The sequence below is a fragment of the Salmo salar genome, chromosome ssa13, assembly GCF_905237065.1.
Source record: "Salmo salar chromosome ssa13, Ssal_v3.1, whole genome shotgun sequence".
Taxonomy (NCBI): Eukaryota; Metazoa; Chordata; class Actinopteri; order Salmoniformes; family Salmonidae; genus Salmo; species Salmo salar.
The window spans coordinates 66,915,191-66,937,993 of record NC_059454.1 but is presented as its reverse complement, the minus strand read 5'-3'; the positions used below and the strand labels follow the sequence as shown (position 1 = coordinate 66,937,993).

General features: G+C 42.4%; 1 protein-coding gene across 4 annotated transcripts in view; it reads right to left on the bottom strand.

The window, feature by feature from the left end:
* Positions 1–22,803, bottom strand: part of LOC106567625 (MAP/microtubule affinity-regulating kinase 4) — a 43,462-nt gene that overhangs the window by 6,034 nt on the left and 14,625 nt on the right. For 2 of the 4 annotated variants that reach the window (XM_014137130.2, XM_014137131.2), the window contains exons 4-16: positions 17,118–17,166; positions 15,271–15,336; positions 14,592–14,662; positions 12,950–13,006; positions 11,000–11,236; positions 10,335–10,454; positions 9,081–9,180; positions 8,703–8,812; positions 8,199–8,382; positions 7,639–7,865; positions 5,695–5,798; positions 5,215–5,493; positions 2,998–3,080 (exon numbers count right to left, since the gene is read on the bottom strand). In XM_014137130.2, the coding sequence (XP_013992605.1) occupies positions 2,998–3,080; positions 5,215–5,493; positions 5,695–5,798; positions 7,639–7,865; positions 8,199–8,382; positions 8,703–8,812; positions 9,081–9,180; positions 10,335–10,454; positions 11,000–11,236; positions 12,950–13,006; positions 14,592–14,662; positions 15,271–15,336; positions 17,118–17,166 (1,687 nt within the window). The remainder of the gene's footprint in view (positions 1–2,997; positions 3,081–5,214; positions 5,494–5,694; positions 5,799–7,638; positions 7,866–8,198; positions 8,383–8,702; positions 8,813–9,080; positions 9,181–10,334; positions 10,455–10,999; positions 11,237–12,949; positions 13,007–14,591; positions 14,663–15,270; positions 15,337–17,117; positions 17,167–22,803) is intronic. The other 2 variants (XM_014137128.2, XM_014137129.2) reach the window with 1 other exon arrangement.

The following is a 22,803-nucleotide window of genomic DNA, read 5'->3' as shown; positions in this document are numbered from 1 at the left end:
ATGCTTCGAAGTACGGTAATGGAATATTTAGAAATCTTTTGTCACGAATTGCGCCATGCTCGCGACCCTGATTTACCATTCGGATAGTGTCTGGAACGCACGAACAAAACGCCGCTATTTGGATATAACGATGGATTATTTTGGACCAAACCAACATTTGTTATTGAAGTAGCAGTCCTGGGAGTGCATTCTGACGAAGACAACAAAGGTAATCAAACTTTTGTAATAGTAAATCGGAGTTTGATCAGGGCTAAACTTGGTCGGTGTCTAAATGGCTAGCCGTGATGGCTGGGCTATCTACTGAGAATATTGCAAAATGTGCTTTCACCGAAAAGCTATTTTAAAATCGGACATATCGAGTGCATAGAGGAGTTCTGTATCTATAATTCTTAAAATAATTGTTATGTTTTTTGTGAACGTTTATCGTGAGTAATTTAGTAAATTCACCGGATGTTTGCGGGGGGTATGCTAGTTCTGAACGTCACATGCTAATGTAAAAAAGCTGGTTTTTGATATAAATATGAACTTGATTGAACAAAACATGCATGCATTGTATAACATAATGTCCTAGGGTTGTCATCTGATGAAGATCAAAGGTTAGTGCTGCATTTAGCTGTGGTTTTGTTTTTTGTGACATTATATGCTAGCTTGAAAAATGTGTGTCTGATTATTTCTGGCTGGGTACTCTGCTGACATAATCTAATGTTTTGCTTTTGCTGTAAAGCCTTTTTGAAATCGGACAGTGTGGTTAGATTAACGAGAGTCTTGTCTTTAAAATGCTGTAAAATAGTCATATGTTTGAAAAATTGAAGTTTTGGGATTTTAGAGGAATTTGTATTTCGCGCCACGCCCATCATTGGATATTGGAGCAGGTGTTCCGCTAGCCGAACGTCTAGATGTAAGAGGTTAAGTGTTCCCTTTATTTTTTTGAGCAGTATATTATAATTAAGTCTATGATTTGATAGAGCAGTCTGACTGAGCGGTGGTAGGCAGAAGCAGGCTCGTAAGCATTCATTCAAACAGCACTTTACTGCGTTTGCCAGCAGCTCTTCGCAATGCTTCAAGCATTGCGCTGTTTATGACTTCAAGCCTATCAACTCTGGCAATACTAAAGTAAGATTAGGCTGGCAATACTAAAGTACCTATTAGAACATCCAATAGTCAAAAGTATATGAAATACAAATGGTATAGAGAAAAATTGTCCTATAATAACTACAACCTCAAACTTCTTATCTGGGAATATTGAAGACTCATGTTAAAAGGAACCACCAGCTTTCATATGTTCTCATGTTCTGAGCAAGGAACTTAAGCGTTAGCTTTTTTACATGACACATATTGCACTTTTACTTTCTTCTCCAACACTTTGTTTTTGCATTTTTAAACCAAATTGAACATATTTCATTATTTATTTGAGACTAAATTGATTTTATTGATGAATTATATTAAGTTAAAATAAAAAAAAGTGTTCATTGTTCATTCAGTATTGTTGTAATTGTCATTATTACAAATATATATATATAAAATCGGCATCGGCTTTTTTTGGTCCTCCAATAATCGGTATCGGCGTTGAAAAATCATAATCGGTCGACCTCTAATTGTGATGTCTTCATATTACCTTTAGATGCAGTATAATGTTAGCTAGCTAGATAAGCGTGAGGGGAGAGCACCGGAATTAAGCTAACGTTAGCATTGCTAGGTATTTTTGACAACATTGTCATCTGTCCAAAGTAAATTTAACAACATCATGGTGATGACAAAGTTGTTTCCTACTTATTATTTGCCTACTATTAATGTCATTATATGTTCATGCCACTACAGTATACTGTAAAGACGAAACAATCATTAGCCTCTGTTCAGAATGACTGGGCACCACTCGACATTCAGGAGCCACTATGGCTGACAGTGTCTTGAGAATGTTGATAACAATGGTGTGACGCGATCAGGTGACGTAGTTGCAACCCATGTATACAGGTCAGAGTATGGAGTGATATTAGTGCAACATACCTTTTTATTGGCACTAATATATCACTGGTTAAACAGTGGTTAAACTGTATAGGAGCAAAAAAAATGGCTAAACTGCATTTACTTACATTTACCCTCCACTACACCACTGTTTACGTGTGATAAGGCCACATAATTCCAGAGGTAATTAGAGACACCTGTGATAATCTGAAGTACCAAAAACGTCACTGTAATCTGATAAAATGTGCCCCCAAAAAATCTGGTAGTTTACAGGTAAACTTCGAATGTTTCCGGTAATATACCCTCCCTTTGCAACCCTAAATCCACCACACAACAAAGATAATCCTCATGCCCGGGAATCAACTGTCATTCAAAATAAAAATAAAACAATGTAGATGGAGTCACAAGAAGACCTTATCCACTACCACGGTGCCCCTGGAACAAATACTTATTTTAACAGAAGCCCAATGTACAATAAAGGCTACATAACACTTTCATAACAATGCAATAACAGATGTCATAGGTGTCAGCTTATGACAAATGCCTTTACACTGTCAAGATGACACAGACTATGTTTACTGTAGATTAGCCAATCATCTAGCAAAACTGCCATAGTTAATTTATGGTTTGTGTCGTGACAGTTTAAAGTCAGTTGCAGCAAGTCAAAACTGTTTATGACACGTCATTGTAATGACAGTGTTATGTAGCCCTTATGACGCAGGATTCAAGTAAAGTGTTACCCCCAGGACAATAGATGACAACCCTGCACAAGGGTATGCCAAAGGAATTAACCAAAAAAGCAGAGAGCTGCAGAACAAAGACAAGGGGGTAGACAGGCAGGCATACAGACAGGTAAGTACTAGGCAAATTAGACAGGTTGGAAAGACAAACAGGTAGGCATGCAGACAGACAAAAAGGTATGTAACAGACATGCACACAGATAAGTAAACAGGCGCACACACACACACACACACACCCAGTAGGTTAGGCAGGCAGACATGCAGACAGACAGAAGCTAGTATCATGGGAACTTACTAACTGTTTTTGATCCCTGGGGAAGGGTACAACCCGAGACTGATTTGTTTGAGCCCTGGCGCTTAGAGGGGTCAAGATTGACCCTGATGTACGGAAAGGAAGAGGAACAGCAAGAGAGAGAAATAGAAAAAATAAAAGGGGAGAGGGGGAGAAAGAGAATATAATTGAATCATGGCCAAGGGAGTGGTGGATAACAGGGCAGCTGTAGCTGATTGGCATGGAGGAAGCACATGCTTCATTACATTATGTATACAGTACCAGTCGAAAGTTCAGACATACCTACTAATTCAAGGGTTTTTCTCTATTTTTACTATTTTCTACATTGTAGAATAATAGTGAAGACGTCAACACTATGAAATAACACATATGGAGTCATGTAGTAACCAAAAAAGTGTTAAACAAATCAGAATATATTTTATATTTGAGATTCTTCAAAGTAGCCACCATTTGCCTTGATGACAGCTTTGCACATTCTCTCAATTCTCATTATCTCAACCAGCTTCATGAGGTAATCACCTGGAATACATTTCAATTAACAGGTGTGTCTTGTTAAAAGTTAATTTAGGGAAGTAATTTCCTTCTTAATGAGTATGAGCCAATCAGTTGTGTTTTGACAAGGTAGGGGTGGTATACAGAAGATAGCCCTATTTGGTAAAAGACCAAGTCCATATTATGGCAAGAATAGCTCAAATAAGCAAAGAGAAATGACAGTCCATCATTACTTTAATTACAAGTGCAGTCGCAAAACCCATCAAGCGCTAGGATGAAACTGGCTTTCATGAGGACCGCCACAGGAAAGGAAAACCCAGAGTTACCTCTGCTATAGAGGATAAGTTCATTAGAGTTACCAGCCTCAGAAATTGCAGCCCAAATAAATGCTTCACAGAGTTCAAGTAACAGACATCTCAACATCAACTGTTCAGAGGAGACTGCGTGAATTAGGCCTTCATGGTCGAATTGATGCATAGAAACCACTACTAAAGGACACCAATAATAAGAAGAGACTTGCTTGGGCCAAGAAACACGAGCAATGGACATTAGACCGGTGGAAATCTGTCCTTTGGTCTGATGAGTCCAAATTTGAGATTTTTGGTTCCAACCGCTGTGTCTTTGTGAGACGCAGAGTAGGTGAATGGATGATCTCAGCATGTGTGGTTCCCACCGTGAAGTATGGAGGAGGAGGTGTAATGGTGCTTTGCTGGTGACACTGTCTGTGATTTATTTAGATTTCAAGGCACACTTAACCAGCATGGCTACCACAGCTAGCTGCAGCGATACGCCATCGCATCTGGTTTGCACTTTGTGGGACTATCATTTGTTTTTCAACAGGACAATGAACCAACAGACCTCCAGGCTGTGTAAGGGCTATTTGACCAAGAAGGAGAGTGAACAAGTGTTGCATTAGATGACCTAGCCTCCACAATCACCCAACCTCAATCCAATTGAGATGGTTTGGGATGAGTTGGGCCTCAGAGTGAAGGAAAAGCAGCCAACAAGTGCTCAGCATATGTGGGAACTCCTTCAAGACTGTTGGAAAAGCATCCATGCGAAGCTGGTTGAGAGAATTCCAAGAGTGTGCAAAGCTGTCATCAAGGCAAAGCGTGGCTACTTTGAAGAATCTAAAATATATATAAAAAACTTTTTGGGTAACTACATGATTCCATATGTGTTATTTCATAGTGTTGATGTCTTCACTATTATTTTACAATGTAGAAAATAGTAAAAATAAAGAAAAACCCTTGAATGAGTAGGTGTGTCCAAACCTTTGACTGGTACTGTATGTGATTTTATATAATAGCTGAGTCCAGGGAGAGCTGGGTAAATCCAAGGAAAGAGGTTGTTCTTGGTCCAGCAGGCCAAGGTAAAAATGTATTTAGCTCCGTTTCCAATGTCAGGACCCAGGGCTGTGACCTGTAACGTTTTGCAACGGAGAATGAATATCTGTGATCTTCTTGAACAACTTCAGGTAGTAGGCCTACCTCCCCTGTTTCCCATTCTAAACATGACCCTGTTCCAAGACAGCCTGCTTGTGAGTTTTGAGGCAGGTGTTAGAGGTGACTACTACTATTCACTAAGTTGATTATCCCCTTCATTTTGTGGAAGAGTGTTACTATGGTGACTGTTACAGAGGTGACTGTTACGGAGGTCACCGTTACTATGGTGACTGTTACTATGGTGACTGTAATGGAGCTGACTGAAACGGAGCTGACCACTTACCTGCGTGTGAGTTTGGAGGTGAGTTTGGTAAAGAGGTTGGAAGTGGCGCGGCTGCGGGCGTGCGGCAGTGGACTGGCGTCGTGGTTGGACAGCGTGGGGGATGTGGGCGGGGCCGAGTAGACGGGCGGGCCCCGGTCCCTCAACTGGCCCCCGTGAAAAGTGCTCCGGATCGTGGAGCCCCGTGTCAGACGGCAGCGCTCGCCAGAGGAGGAGGCGGCCCCGGCCCCGGATATGCTCAGGGTGGAGGGGGAGGTGGGGGGTAGGCGGTGGGACAGGGAGCTGGAGGAAAGAAGCAATTAGAATTAGACAAATGTTACAGTCCACACAAAGTGGACATTTGTCTTTGGCTTCACAATAACATGGTTGACATAAAAAACAACAACACTAAAAACATCATCATCAGGGGACATGAGGGGACATCTTTTCGAGACTCTCTCACTTGCTCTTCCTCTTCCTCCCTTGTCCTTCCATGTCCTTTACCTGTTCTCCTTGCCATTCTGCAGCAGGGAGTGTCTGTCGGTGCTGGAGCGGTCCGTGCAGACGTATGTGTTCCGGCGGGTCATAGCACTTCCCGGGATATTGTTCTGGGAAAGTAGGAGGGCGGGATCAGAACAAATGTCCAAATCAGACATTACCATAGTTACAAGTTGTCACGGCATACTACCAAAGTGGAGTACTCAATGTCTGTTTCCAAATGTTCATACTTGCGTTCTAAATAGTAGGCTGATTGGGAATGTAAAAATCTAAGGTTTTATAGTATGTGAAATGTAGAAAATGTTGGTCTCCCATTTTTTATTTGTTTGTTTTTTTGGCACCGTACCCCATCGTACCCCATCAGAACCTAAAATACAAGCTTATTTTACTCCAATGTTTGTAAACAATGTGAAATTAAACAAACAATTTATATCCTCAAAACATTGTTAAAACTATTATTTTGATATCATGGATTGTCAGTCCTGGCTTCCATAGCTCTGTCTATGAATTTGAGAGTGGTTACATTTCTCCAGGTCCATCCCTCAGCTTTTTACAAAAATACAGGCAGGGTGACCGCTTTGTTATTGTTTCAATTAAGGATTCTAGTTTTAAATGCCAAGATGTCATACTCATTTCGGCTTCTCATCTCGTAAGATTTCGGTGCATACTATTGAGAAAGAGAATTGTCTTTTCAGACCCGTGTGTGTGTGACAACAGCTGATAATCAAACAAGGGGGTGCACTGCACAAAAATGAATGAACCCAAGTGTGCATTAGATGACGCCTTCTCAGTATGGGTGCGCCTTGTATGTTGACATATATTGCTTACTGCATTTATTTTAACTAAACATTATGTTCTAAATTGTATGTAGTAAGATTAGTACACAGGATGTAGTTTTAGTAAATAGTAGGTGAGACATATTTTGGACACGACCTATATACCAGAAAATATTATATATAAACCTGTGTGTACTAACAGGAGTTGTATAGCTAGCAACCATTTTCTAACCTAGAGTGCGTCTGAAATGGCACCCTATTCCCTGTATAGTAATGCACTACTTAGGGCAGTGATCACCAACCACGCTTTGCTTTCCTATTATTTGTTTTGCACTGTGGACACTGTGCACTTGATTCAGCAGTCCTAGCACTGGGAAGGCTAAAACCATGACTAGAGAGAGAGAGAGACTCTGTTTTTAAGAGTAAGTTCAGGTTTAAGTTGTTATTCAACACTGTCAACACTTCGTTCAAAACTTTTATAAGCCATAAGATGCGTGTTCTCCCTACTTCCACTCACGTTACAACAAGCACTACAGCTGCAATTAATGAGTATAGCAAAGTGTTCCGATAAGCTTGCCTTGTTATTATTAGCGGCTTGTGTCTTTCAATACCAACGAATATTTCACTTTCTTTGGTCATAGGAGTAACAACATGAATGTGTACATGAAGCAGAAATAATGCAGTGCGACTTGAGTTTCACCATCTGCTGGAAAAATGTGTTTCCTTTTCTCACAGGAGGGAGGAAGAGCGGAGGCTTTTTAAAGTCATGTTTAAATCAAATCTGAGAGGTAGAGCTCGGCTTGCATTTTGACTCAGAAAGTGATCTTGACTCAGAAAAGGCTGGTGACCACTGACTTAGGGAACAGGGGGCCATTTCAAACGCAGAGCTTGAAACATAAATCTTTGCTAGGGTGCATCCTAAATGGCACCCTATTCTCTGTATAGTAATGCACTACTTAGGAAATAGCACAGGAGGTTGGTGGAACCTTAATTGGGGAGGACGGGCTCGTGGTAATGGCTGGAGCGGAATGAGTGGAATGGTTGATGCCATTCAATTTGCGCCGTTCCGGTCATTATTATGAGCCGTCCTCCCCTCAGCAGCCTCCACTGGGGAATAGGGTTCCATTTCAAATGCAGCCCTTTTAACCCCCCCTTCCCAACCCACCATTCCTACCTCACTGTTTCTCACTGTGGTGGCCGTCATCTCCTTGCGGCGGTCGGGGATCTCTGACTTGTTGGGATTATTAGCACTGCTGACCATGGGGCTGGAGGGGGGCAGCGAGCGACTGCCCATCACACTGCAGCTGGCCTTACGCGGTGGCATGCGCCCCTCCCGCAGCTCCCGGTCACCCGTGCTGGTGGGGCTCCGCTTGGGGTGCATGACGGGCATGGAGGGCCCGCCTGAGGGGCGAACACACATGTTAACACTGACACATATATACACAAACACACACACACACACACACACACACAGGCACGCATACATATACACGCGTGTGTACACAGGCACGGACAAAGACACATATGCGCACGCACATGCGCACGCACGCACCCACACACACACTTAGTCAGTGGCCAGGACAGGAGCTGAGTATATGGGGCAGATATGAGACCAGGTGAGGAAAGGTAGAATACAGTAAAATCTACAGTAGAAGGTTTAGGGTTAGAGTAGACTAGAGGGTACAGTAGAAGGTAAAGTGGAATATGCAGTAGAAGGCACAGTAGAAGTCTCACAGAAGTCACTGTGCCGCCGCTGCCTGTGATAGGTGGAGGTGCTGCGCTGGGTCTTGCTGTGCGAGGAAGAGGAGGAAGAGGAGCCCGCAGTGGCCGAGGAGTGTTTGTTGGTCCCGTTGGTGATGGGGCTGGGCCGTATCCGTGCCAGGGACAGGGTACTGGCCGAACGAGACTCGCTGCCATCCTGTTACCAAGACAACCACCTCCTTTTAGCCTGCTGCATGGACTGAATATGGAGCCACCAAAAGCATTGTGGCTTTCTGTGTACCGGTATGTTGTTTTACTTCAAATTCACATAATATGGCTATATAAATATCAAAATACCTCTATTGTTTGCCTAAAGAATTATTCATTAAATAAACATTTTAGTATGTCCTTACAAAATACCACATTCTTACCTAATTCAAGCATACATACTGATTACTAGGGCTTGCTGTGTATTTCTGTATAATAGATCATTGATATCTTGTGCTGCCATCTGGTGGCCAGGCCCAGACATCTCACCTCGTTCTTGAGGCCCAGCAGTAGATAAGTGGCGGTGACCTCATTGTACTTCTGGTTGAGCAGAGCGTCCTTGATCTCCTCTGGAGTGAAGCCCATCCCCACCATCACCTCTGAGGACCACAAATGAGGGGAGATGAGGAAAAAGAATGCAGACATTTTGGAAATAATTTTAAGCTAATGTTCCTGCTGAATTTCAGGAACAGATTTCAACTAGGACTTAAAGATACATATATCTGAAATGTGTTTCATGAGAATGTCAAATCGGCATGAAGTGACCTGTCTAAAGATGTCATGAAAGCCAAAATAAAAGAGTAAAACATTGCCCTTAGAGCCAAAATGGTAGATGGCAACCCAGTGGCCTGAACATAGCTAGCTCACCTATGCGACTAGTGTCACTGTAGTCCTCGACAGGCTCTATATGGGGCTTCAGGGAATCCTCATCATATCCTGCATTTATCCACTTGTCCTTCATGACTTGCTGTAGCATCACAACAAGATTCAAATGTTAGAAAGTAAAGTTGGAAATTGTGTGTGCATGTGTGATTGCGTGTGTGTGCGTGTGTGTGTATGTGTGTGCGCGTGTGGGTGTGTGTGTGTGTGTCAGTGGAGGCTCCTCAGAAGAGGAAGGTGAGGAACATCCTAGAAATCCTAAAAATAGAGAATTGTTTTTATATAAAACTATACTAAATATATTCACGTCACCAAATAACTGATTAAAACACACTGTTTTGCAATGAGGGTCTACAGTAGCCTCAACAACACCCTCTAGGTTAGCACCCTTGTGTACCTGGAGGACACTATTTTCCGTCCTCCTCTGGGTACATTGACATCAATACAATGGTTTTCACCCGCTTCCATAGACTTACACAGTAATTATGATGACTTCTGGAGAACGTCCTCCAACCTATCATACAATTAATCTAGTACTGAAAGCATAAGCTACAGCTAGCTAGCAATGTAGCGGGGTAAGTAGTTGACTCAAAGAGAGAGAAAGACAATACTTGAACAGTTTTGAACAAATTAATTTCTTCAAAATATAAGGAGAAGCAAAGAGAGAGAGGTAGCTATATTTCGTCATGTTTTTTTTCTTCTTATTATTATTTTACCTTTCACACAGAATGTTTTGCAACTGTTTGGACTCATGATTAAGCCCCAGATCAGTTAGATGCAGGCAAGAGTGTGCAAGGTGGTATTAAATGTGTCACTGTCTGTAACCTTGATTACTCCAATTTGATTTGATGTGGAAAATTGTATTGTATTTGATGTGTGTGTGTGTGTGTGTGTGTGTGTGTGTGTGTGTGTGTGTGTGTGTGTGTGTGTGTGTGTGTGTGTGTGTGTGTGTGTGTGTGTAGGTGATATTCGTGTTATGGTGGTTTGGTGCTTTATTACATGTTGGGCTATTAGTGTGTGACATATACTTCCGTTATTATTCCCTTTTTACACTACTGAGACAAACCAAACCAAGCCAAACCGAGCTGTACTGGGATGGCATGGTTACGAATCCACTATAATTGCTGAAACTACGTAGCAAAGGTCAATGTGAAAAGAAAATATCCAAGCCAGAACAGTACGGTTTGGGTTAGTCCTATAGTGTGAGTCAGGCATTAGTGTTGTGGGGTTGGTCCTCCTCACATTTAGGGTGCAGCGCTTGGTAGGGTTGAGCACCAGGAACCGGCGTAGGATCCCCTCGCAGTCGGTGGACATGTAGAAGGGCACGCGATACTTCCCCCTCAGGACGCGCTCACGAAGCTCCTATAGGATGCGATGGAGAGGAGAGGTCAAGGTAAAGGTCAGAGGTTAAGGGTTAGTGTCAGTCGGTGGACATGTAGAAACGCACACGCAACTTTCCCCTCAGGATGTGCTCACGCAGCTCCTGTGGGCAGTGACAAACACACACGTTTTTAAGCACACGACGAACACACACTAAACCTACACTGTCAACCACAGATCAAAAACACATTGCAAGCACACACCAAAAACAAGTCGTCAAGCACACACCAAACATGTGTTGTCAAGCACACCAAATACATATGAAAACAGAAATTGTCAAACACACATCAAACAGGCCAACACAGACACATACCATCACAGACATACAGTACAGTAGAAATAAGACACCCATTGTGCACTCAATGCACTCTGCACAACGCTATAACCTATGAAGCATTCGGATTACCAGCCACACAGAAACACTGCCTCCACCTCTCCCCACACACGCCGAAGGGCAGTGAGCCGCTGACCAGCGTATACAGTATGTCTCCTCTGACTCCAGACGTCCACCTCTAACAAACACATACCTTGAGGTTCTGCCCGTCGAAGGGCAGTGACCCTGACACCAGCGTGTACAGTATGACCCCCAGGCTCCAGACATCCACCTCGGGCCCGTCGTACTTCTTCCCCTGGAACAGTTCCGGGGCGGCGTAGGGTGGAGAGCCACAGAACGTGTCCAGCTTGTTGCCCAGCGTGAACTCGTTGCTGAAGCCGAAGTCGGCGATCTTGATGTTGGCGTTGGCGTCCAGCAGGAGATTCTCGGCCTGGAGAAGGGATGGAGGGAGGATAGGGAGGGGGTAGGGTGAGGGGAGGAAGAGAAGGAGGGAGGGGTGGAAGAAGGCATGGAGGAGAGGGATGGAGGGAGGAGATGGAGGGGGAGAAAGAGAGCATGTCATATAGGATTTTAGGCTATAGGATATATTATAGATAAGTACACCAGGAACACTGGGAGAAGAAGTGACTCACATTCCGTCTGTCTGTGTTTATGTTCAAGGATGTAATTATCCAATAATAATCACAATACCTGTAATACTTCAATTAATAGCCCGGGCGTGTATTTGCTTAAATCAATGAACACAACAGTCGCTTATTAGAGACACACTTCTAGTTGAGCCAGGCATCTATTTCCTTAATGTGCAAAGCTTTTCCTCATTTGAATAGTTATTTGTTTAACATTCACTTCCCTCATTTTAATAAATGTCTTAATTTGCTGCACTCATGTGTTATTGTTTACACACTCACGTTTATTTTGTCTTAGCATGCCTCTATTAAAACCTTTTTTATTTCCTTTGCAATAATTATTCTCCTGTTTGACTGTGCATTTTTGGCAGTTTTAACTTTCGCCACTAGATATGTGTTTGTCCCACCTAGCCATTTTAAGATTAATGCACTAACTGTAAGTAGCTCTGGATAAGATGTGAGCAGGCTGGACGTGCCGAGAGAGGAGTTCGGATTGGTCTGCCATATATAAGGCGTCTGTCTATTTGAGCTGGTCAGTCTGTGTTGGTAATCCTGTCGAACACAGCTTTTAAAAAAATGTATTGTGTAGTGGAGCTGCATATGTGTTGCTCTCCACTTTCTGAAGGATCAAGTTTTGAAATGAGTGGAATTAGATTATGATAGCTAAAGAGATGGAGAAAACCCTTGCCTCTGGATAACATCTTCAAACTAAGGGCAACCGTGGCTTGGTATCCATGACAGGAAGATGCGTCCATCATGTATGATGATGTACACAGGTAAGGTAGTCTAGCGTTAGCTAGCTACATTTTCAGATATTGCACGTTTCTAATTTTGACAGAAAGTGGTTTCATTTCAAGCTAAAGTGTACTGTTAACGTTAGCTGGCTGGCTCCCTAGCTAGCAGACGTTATTATTCATATCCCAGAACCGTTTGCTTTTCTAGTTAGAGACTAATGTTAGCTAGCTAACATTGAACCTGATTGGTTAGCTCCCAACATATTCATGCAGGGTAGTAATGACATGATTTGGCACTATGTTCATTGTTGTTTAACTAGCTAACTTTAGCTGGCTGGCTGACTCGTTGGCTAACGTTACGTGACGTGTGTGATCTTACACGTTGTTTACCTAGCTAGGTTCATTGTTTACCTAGCTAGCTAGCTAGCTAGCTACATATCAGTAAACATCAGTAAACATCTGCAAAAAAGCGTAACAAAATTGTTGCCAGCAGAGCTGGTTAGGCTGTTTTCAAGTTATCCAGAGGTAAACAAATAATCGACCAGAGCTTCAAGTGTGCGCTTTGAACGCACCAAGAGCTAAACAAGATGGGTGGGGCTAAAACTTAAGAGGGTGTGAACGGTGCTGAATGGGTGTAGACAAAGAAGAGCTCTTCACTAGATACCAAAACATTCAAAGGCCATTTCTCAAAAGTAAGTTTACAAGCTTCTAGGTGGTGAGTCACAAAAGACTAAAATGTATATTACTATTCAATCAAGCTCTATAAAATGTCTGCATTCTTACCTTCAAGTCTCGGTGGACAATGTTCTTCATGTGGCAGTAGTGGACAGCAGACACGATCTGGAGGACAGAGAGACAGGTTAGCAGACAGACGGACAGACAGACAAATAGACAGACAACCAGACACACAGACATACAGTTGGAGTCAGAAGTTTACATACACTTAGGTTGGAGCCGTTAAAACTCGTTTTTCAACCACTCCACAAATTTCTTGTTAACAAACTATAGTTGTAGCAAGTCGGTTAGGACATCTACTTTGTGCATGACACAAGTAATTTTTCCAACAATTGTTTACAGACAGATTATTTCAGTTATAATTCACTGTATCACAATTTCAGTGGGTCAGAAATGTGCATACACTATGTTGCATGTCCCTTTAAACAGAAAATTATGTCATGGTTTTAGAAGCTTTTGATGTGCTAATTGACATTATTTCAGTCAATTGGAGGTGTACCTGTGGATGTATTTCAAGGCCTACCTTCAAACTCAGTGCCTCTTTGCTTGACATCATGGGAAAATCAAAAGAAATCAGCCAAGACCTCAGAAAAAAAATTGTAGACCTCCACAAGTCTGGTTCATCCTTATAGAACTGATTGAAAAATAGAACTGTTTGGACATAACGACCATCGTTATGTTTGGAGGAAAAAGGGGGAGGCTTGCAAACCGAAGAACACCATCCCAACCGTGAAGCACGGGGGTGGCAGCATCATGTTGTGGGGGGTGCTTTGCTGCAGGAGGGACTGGTGCACTTCACAAAATAGATCGCATCATGAGGAAGTAAATTATGTGGATATATTGAAGCAACATCTCAAGACATCAGTCAGGAAGTTAAAGCTTGGTCGCAAATGGGTCTTCCAAATGGACAGTGACCGCAAGCATACTTCCAAAGTTGTGGCAAAATGGCTTAAGGACATCAAAGTCAAGGTATTAGAGTGGCCATCACAAAGCCCTGACCTCAATCCTATAGAAAATTTGTGGGCAGAACTGAAAAGCGTGTGCGAGCAAGGAGGCCTACAAACCTGACTCAGTTACACCAGCTTGTCAGGTGGAATGGGCCAAAATTCAACCAACTTACTGTGGGAAGCTTGTGGAAGGCTACCCGAAACGTTTGACCCAAGTTAAACAATTTAAAGGCAATGCTACCAAATACTAATTGAGTGTATGTAAGCGTCTGACCCACTGGGAATGTGATGAATGAAATAAAAGCTGAAATAAATCAATCATTCTCTCTACTATTTTTCTCACATTTCACATTCTTAAAATAAAGTGGTGATCCTAACTGAATTAAGACAGGGAATTTTTACTAGGATTAAATGTCAGGAATTGTGAAAAACTGAGTTTAAATGTGTTTGGCTAAGGTGTATGTAAACTTCCAACTTCAACGACAGACAGACAGACAGACAGACAGACAGACAGACAGACAGACAGACAGACAGACAGACAGACAGACAGACAGACAAATGGAAAAGGAAGAAAGAAAAACAGAGGCAGACAGACAAGACAGAGATGGACAGACAGACACAGATAGAAAGTTTAGCGGCCAGCCAGCCAGTCAACTAGACAAAGACAGATAGACAGACAAACAGACAGACAGATGTGCAGTATAGACAGCATGCAGGTGTGTGAGGCACAGCGGTCGTCATACCTGCCGAAATTTGGCTCTAGCTTCAATCTCCTTCATTCTCCCATGAGATACGAGGTAGTCAAACACTTCACCTGAAAAAAAGCAGAGTCGTCAACATGATGATGAAGGAGATATGTGACAAAATATGTTTCAATGCATTATAATGTACACTCAATCTTGCTTAAACAATTTGCTGGCTCCATATTATACTCGTACTGTACTCGTATTGTACTCTTAGAATATTCTGTATTTCCAACCATCATTAACAGTTATTAAACTAATATGTTTCCAGTAGCTAATATCAAAGGCCTAACAGTAATGTTGTCATGACAGAGACTGTGGGGCTGTGGCCTGCTGCCTCCTATATTTTATCCTAATGACATTTCATGCTGGTAGAAAAATTGTCCCTGGCCACTAAAACCCCAGTCCTAAACTATAAGCCTATTACCACACTCCCCCCTACATTTATAATATAATTTCATAGAACACCAAAGGTAAAATATGCAACATTATGTTATGTTTACATACACATACAGTAGGAGTACGTAATGTACAACCATTGCATTAGGTTGTGATTTTGAGTAATCTCCATTGGTTTATTTATACTTTTCCCCCTGTTAATCAAACACAAGCTAATCAGCCATTACGGAGAGACAGTAGCTAGGTCTATTGAAACAGACAGGAAGGCAGATGCACCCACCTCCACTGGCATACTCCATGATTAGATAAAGGGTCTTATCCGTCTCAATCACCTCGAACAGCTGCACTGTAGTAGGCACAAATCAAATCAGATTAAAAATAATAAATTAATAAAATCCCCTATCGTTAAAAACCACAAATCTCTGTCTCGGCCTGCTAAATACGGTGGGGCATGACGCCGGTCTAGTCTAATGGCATTTTTTTTTTTTTTTATCTTTAGAAAATCCTGTTCCCTACCGCCCTTGCCAACCCAACCCTGGGCCCTCTATCCCCAACCCTGGGCCTACTGTAGCTAGCTACTTTATGTGCAAGTAGTGTAGTGTATCAGTCTATTAAACACAGTGAGAGGCTTAGACAAAAGCCTGCCGACTGGGTAGATGAGACAGGAATGGGCCATTTAGACTACATGTGATTACACTGAGTATACAAACATTAAGATCACCTGCTTTTTCCATGACATAAACTGACCAGCTGAATCCAGATGAAAGCTATGATCACTTATTGATGTGACTTGTTAAAAAACACTTCAATCAGTGCAGATGAAGGGGTGGAGACAGGTTAAAGTAGGATTTTTTAAGCCTTGAGACAATTAAGACATGGATTGTGCATGTGTGCCATTCAGAGGGTGAATGGGCAAGACAAAAATATTTAAGTGCCTTTGAACGGGGTATGGTAGCAGGTGCCAGGAGCAATAACTGCAACATATCAACATAAACAAACACACACATGCACACACACCCACACGCAAGCACGCATAAACACACACATACTTACATACAGTGCATTCGGAAAGTATTCAGGCCCCTTGACTTTTTCCACATTTTGTTACATTACAGCCTTATTCTAAATTGATGAAATTGTTTTCTTTCCTAATCAATCTACAAACAATACCCCATAATGACAAAGCAAAAACAGGTTTTTAGAAATGTTTGCAAATTTATAAAAAAGAAAAAAACAGAAATATCACATTTACATAAGTATTCAGACCCTTTACTCAGTACTTTGTTGAAGCACCTTTGGCAGCGATTACAGCCTATAGTCTTCTTGGGTATGTCATGTGCCTTTAACTGAGGAGTGGCTTCTGTCTGGCCACTCTACCATAAAGGCCTGATTGGTGGAGTGCTACAGAGATGGTTGTCCTTCTGGAAGGTTCTCCCATCTCCACAGAGCAACTCTGGGGCTCTGTCAGAGTGACCATCGGGTTCTTGGTTACCCCCTTGATCAAGGCCCTTCTCCCCCGATTGCTCAGTTTGGACAGGTGGCCAGCTCTAGGAAGAATCTTGGTGGTTCCATTTAAGAATGATGGAGGCCACTGTGTTCTTGGGGACCTTCAATGCTGCAGAAATGTTTTGGTACCCTACCCAAGATCTGTGCCTCGACACAATCCTGTCTCTGAGCTGTCTCTGACAATTCCTTTGACCTCATGGCTTGGTTTTTGCTCTGACATGCACTGTCAACTGTGGGACCTTTATATAGACAGGTGTGTGCCTTTCCAAATCATGTCCAATCCATTTAATTTAGCACAGGTGGACTCAAGTCAAGTTGTAGAAACATCTTAAGGATGATCAATGGAAACAGGATCTACCTGAGCTCCATTTCGAGTCTCATAGCAAAGGGTCTGAATACTTATGTAAATAAGGTACTTCTGTTTGTGATTTTTAATACATTTGCAAAGATGTCTCAAAACTCATTTTCGCTTTGTCGTTATGAGGTATTGTGTGTAGATTGACAAATTAATTTAATCAATTTCAGAATAAGGCTGTAACATCACAAAATGTGGAAAAAGTCAAGGGGTCTGAATACTTTCCAAATGCACTGTATAACAGATCCTTAAATGTAGGCCCTTACCTATGTTCGGATGATTTAAACCTTTCATTATCCGAACCTCTCGAAAGAGCTGCGAAAGGCAGAAGGAGGTGTGTTAGAAGTGAATAGAATACAAATAATATACACTGCTCAAAAAAATAAAGGGAACACTTAAACAACACAATGTAACTCCAAGTCAATCACACTTCTGTGAAATCAAACTGTCCACTTAGGAAGCAACACTGATTGACAATAAATTTCACATGCTGTTGTGCAAATGGAATAGACAACAGGTGGAAATTATAGGCAATTAGCAAGACACCCCCAATAAAGGAGTGGTTCTGCAGGTGGGGACCACAGACCACTTCTCAGTTCCTATGCTTCCTGGCTGATGTTTTGGTCACTTTTGAATGCTGGCGGTGCTTTCACTCTAGTGGTAGCATGAGACGGAGTCTACAACCCACACAAGTGGCTCAGGTAGTGCAGCTCATCCAGGATGGCACATCAATGCGAGCTGTAGCAAGAAGGTTTGCTGTGTCTGTCAGCGTAGTGTCCAGAGCATGGAGGCGCTACCAGGAGACAGGCCAGTACATCAGGAGACGTGGAGGAGGCCGTAGGAGTGCAACAACCCAGCAGCAAGACCGCTACCTCCGCCTTTGTGCAAGGAGGAGCAGGAGAAGCACTGCCAGAGCCCTGCAAAATGACCTCCAGCAGGCCACAAATGTGCATGTGTCTGCTCAAACGGTCAGAAACGGACTCCATGAGGGTGGTATGAGGGCCCGACGTCCACAGGTGGGGGCTGTGCTTACAGACCAACACCGTGCAGGACGTTTGGCAAATTCGCCACTGGCGCCCTGTGCTCTTCACAGATGAAAGCAGGTTCACACTGAGCATGTGACAGACGTGACAGAGTCTGGAGACGCCGTGGAGAACGTTCTGCTGCCTGCAACATCCTCCAGCATGACCGGTTTGGCGGTGGGTCAGTCATGGTGTGGGGTGGCATTTCTTTGGGGGGCCGCACAGCCCTCCATGTGCTCGCCAGAGGTAGCCTGACTGCCATTAGGTACCGAGATGAGATCCTCAGACCCCTTGTGAGACCATATGCTGGTGCGGTTGGCACTGGGTTCCTCCTAATGCAAGACAATGATAGACCTCATGTGGCTGGAGTGTGTCAGCAGTTCCTGCAAGAGGAAGGCATTGATGCTATGGACTGGCCCGCCCGTTCCCCAGACCTGAATCCAATTGAGCACATCTGGGACATCATGTCTCGCTCCATCCACCAACGCCACGTTGCACCACAGACTGTCCAGGAGTTGGTGGATGCTTTAGTCCAGGTCTGGGAGGAGATCCCTCAGGAGACCATACGCCACCTCATCAGGAGCATGCCCAGGCATTGTAGGGATGTCATACAGGCACGTGGAGGCCACACACACTACTGAGCCTCATTTTGACTTGTTTTAAGGACATTACATCAAAGTTGGATCAGCCTGTAGTGTGGTTTTCCACTTTAATTTTGAGTGCGACTCCAAATCCAGACCTCCATGGGTTGATAAATTGGATTTCCATTGATTATTTTGTGTGATTTTGTTGTCAGCACATTCAACTATGCAAAGAAAAAAGTATTTAATAAGATTATTTCTTTCATTCAGATCTAGGATGTGTTGTTTAAGTGTTCCCTTGATTTTTTGGAGCAGTATATTAATATGGGGTCTTGAATTGATAGTAGATGTTATAGCAATGTGTACAATTTGTTTTTTTAACATTTGCTGTAGGTCTACACTTTGTCATAAATTTGAACCATCCGTTTGGCTCATCTGGCTCACAATAACATTAAGGCTCCTTAACATAAAGACCATCATTCCAAATCAGCAGTAACTCCCCCACATCATCAAGTCAGAATCAGAAAGAAGATAGCATGATAAGCTTTTCTATCCTCTTTCCTTTCTATATGTCTCTCTCTCCCCGTTTCCTCCTTCTTCATTCAATCCCTTATTTTCTCGGTTTCTCCTCTAGCGATGCCCAACGTCACTGTTGCCATAGCGACCCTGCTTCTCCAGCTGTGCCATTGGGAATCACGGGATACGCTGATGTGTCTCGTCGTCGTTGTCCAGAAATCCCAGAATTCCACTGACCAGACACGCCCCAGCCCAATCGCTACCACAATCTCCCATCTGATCTACTGTCACTGATATACTATTAACAAACAGTATAAAGGGTGAATTTACAGATATATTTGATTTGGTCAGTTGTATACCCATCTTGTGAGACAAGGCTTATTAGTGCAAGTAATTCAATTGACACAGTTCTGACCACCTCTAGATGGCATTAACACTAACATAACGTGTCACTCACTCTCACCCCCTCTCTCTCCTCTGACTCTTTACCTCACCCCAACTCTCTCTATCCCTCCACCCCTTCCTCCTTCATGCATAACAGGCCAGATTATGCTAATACAGGCTCTTTCATGTTTTCTGTATTGAGGATTTTCTCTAGACCACGGGTATGTAAAGTAACCTGCTATCATCGCTGGTCAATTGTAGAGCGCTCTCCCCTGTCCCTACCCAATCCCGGCCCTCTTTTGGCAATCTAGGCCCAATCCGATAGATAGCAAGTGTTTTCTCTGACAATGGCCCCAAAACACATTGTTTGGTCTCATGCAGCCACCCAATCAGTGTCCTCCCTCGTACAGCCGCCCAATTGAAGATAAGCGAGAGAACTGAGGAGGATTTATGAATGAAGGCATAGGCCTGCATATGATCACAGATCCTGGTAAGACATGCCATCCAGGCAAGAACATTGCAACTCAAGGGAAAGACATAGTAGCCATGAATTAGAACCTGTGGCCAGACAAAAGATCATCAATTTGAATGATCCTATACTGTATGTCCTCAAAGAGATAAAATTTACAAGAGATCAAAACGAAAGGGAATAGGTCCAAAAGTTATAAGACGGTAGGAATCATAATTTAAAGCCTCATAGATTACATGTATAACATAATACATTCCTCACCATATGGAGAGTGAAGCTACATGTTTTTTTTTATTTTAGAACTTTACTCATTATAGCATTTTGGATTTGAGATCAAATTATAAGGAGACCACTTTTTATTTGAGGGTATTTTCATATCGGTTTTACCATTAAGTCACGAAAAGCACTTTCTGTATCTACACAGCAAACCGGGAACATTCCCAGAAAATTACCTAAGATTCTCATTAAGTTCTAGTTTTTATCATTAGGATGATAAAATCCCATTCAAAGAATGTTGTTTTCACAATGTTCCGGCAATGTTCTTTATACATACTGCCGCAACAAAATGCGGGAGCAATATAAGTGGTTACAGGAACATTCTGCTAATGTTGATGGATATGTTATTCAAACACCCATAACAACAAGCAGGGATTATTCCTACAATGGTCTCATAAAGTTAATAGTGTGACATTATGACATGATGGTTCTAATAACGTTCCCTGAACATACTTCCGCAATAAAATGTTGGAGTTGTTAAAAAAACAAAACATTCCTGCAATATTCAGCTAATGGGGATGGAGAAATTACTAATAACACCTATAACAACAAACAATCCAGTAAGTTTGTGTAATAATATTGATGTGTAATGCAACATTATATGAAGTTACCAAACTTTTATACAAATGTAATTTCAATCTTCTTTTTTTATGCTATCCGAATTGGTAGTTACAGTCTTGTCCCATCGCTGCAACACCCGTACGGATTCGGGAGAGGCGAATGTCGAGAGCCAATGCGTCCTCTGAAACACGACCCTGCCAAGCCGCGCTGCTTCTTGACACACTGTTCGCTTAACCCGGAAGCCAGCCGCACCAACGTGTCGGAGGACACACCGTACATCTGGCGACCGAAGTCAGCATGCATGCGCCCAGCCCGCCACAAGGAGTCGCTAGAGTGGGATGGGACAAGGACATCCAGGCTGTCCAAACCCTCCGATGCTGGGCCAAATGTACGCAGCCTCATGGGTCTCCAGGTCGCGGCTGGGATTGAACTTGGGTTTGTAGTGACGTCTGTAGTGACGCCTCAAGCACTGTGATGCAGTGCCTTAGACCGCTGTGCCACTCGGGAGGCCCTCACTTCAATCTTCTGACCATTATATTTTATTAGGGCATTGTCCAAACATAACTATAGCTTTTTTTAAGAAATGGTAATCAAGTAGATTTGAACTTGCAATCTGCCATCTTCAAGCCCTGTAGGCTACGTAGTCAGCAGCGCCACCAGGATCCAATTCTTTTAAAAGTGGATTTCCCTTTGTACTGAAATCCTTAAATTATGACCCTATGGCTATATGTCTTAGTACATTATGCACATCTATGTATACCTCACTGTAAACTGCCAGTCAATAATTTCACATGATTTCTGAAATCAAGTTTGTAGGGAAAATAAGTCAAAACATCCCAACATTACAGTATATAAAGAAGATTGGTAGATTTAGTTATCCTCTCTTTTGCAAAGATAGAGCACAACCTGGAAGTCAGAATAAAGGTGTACACAGATGTATATTTGTATTAGTTCCTTCCCAGTGACACAGTGATTAATTCCATGGATAACACTCAAAAGCTCCCAGGTTCGATCCCTGTTTGTGACTATCAACAAAATAGAGTAAAACTACAGTGCCTTGCAAAAGTATTCATCCCCCTTGGTGTTTTTCCTATTTTGTTGCATTACAAACTGTAATTTAAAATTGATTTTTATTTGGATTTCATGTAATGGACATACACAAAATAGTCCAAACTGGTGAAATGAAATAAATAACTTTCAAAAAAATATAAAAAAATTATGAAAACGGAAAAGTGGTGGGTGCATACTTTTCAAATTAACCTACCATTAAAATTATAGACTGATCATTTCTTTGTCAGTGGGCAAACGTACAAAATCAGCAGGGGAGCAAATACTTTTTTCCCCCTCACTGTAGGCACCAAATCCCCCCCCCCCCCCCTTCCCCCAACAGTTTTATGACCGGTCGTAAATACCTTATAGAAACTTTCTCTTCCTTGTCATGCAATATTGAGGGAGAGAACCTCTGTAGAACAAAGGGAGTCCTCCCCTGCCAATACTCCAACATCAACTGATTGGGGAATGAAACAATATTTATCTTTGTCCAAACGGTTGGAGTGGTCCGTGGGCACTTAAAGAACAGTTATGTCAGATCAGTTGGTTTTGGGATCCCATGAAGTACAGTATAAGAACATAACTGTATCTCTGAATGTGTATATTTCCCAGTGATCAGATTCACATCCAAATGTTGGGGAGCTGATATGATTAAATATGAAACCATTTGTGAGAAGATGTAATGTGATGTTAGCCTTCTAAATGAGATAATTGTTTTTCATATGAAGTCTTAACCAAGTCATTGGCCACACCCACGTGAGCACAGATGTTATGTCGGCGTCATGGAATGCCCACTTTTCCCAAAGTGCATAAAACCCACTTCTGACAAGAAGTACATTAGACCAGAGAGCCAGGCGCTGTAGCTACATGTTGGAATGGTTGGCAATTTAAATATAGACCAGACAGCGTGAAGCGGTGGCTACATGTCTGTGAAATGGTTTAAAGACTACAATACCAGGAAATGGTAAGAACCTCAAACTCTCGAGTGAAAAAGACTACACAGGAACATTCAGTCTGTTTAAATACGGTTAGCCTAGGAAACTCGACCGAAGGAGAGAGAAAAACAATTTCCTCTCACCACTATGGATACCTC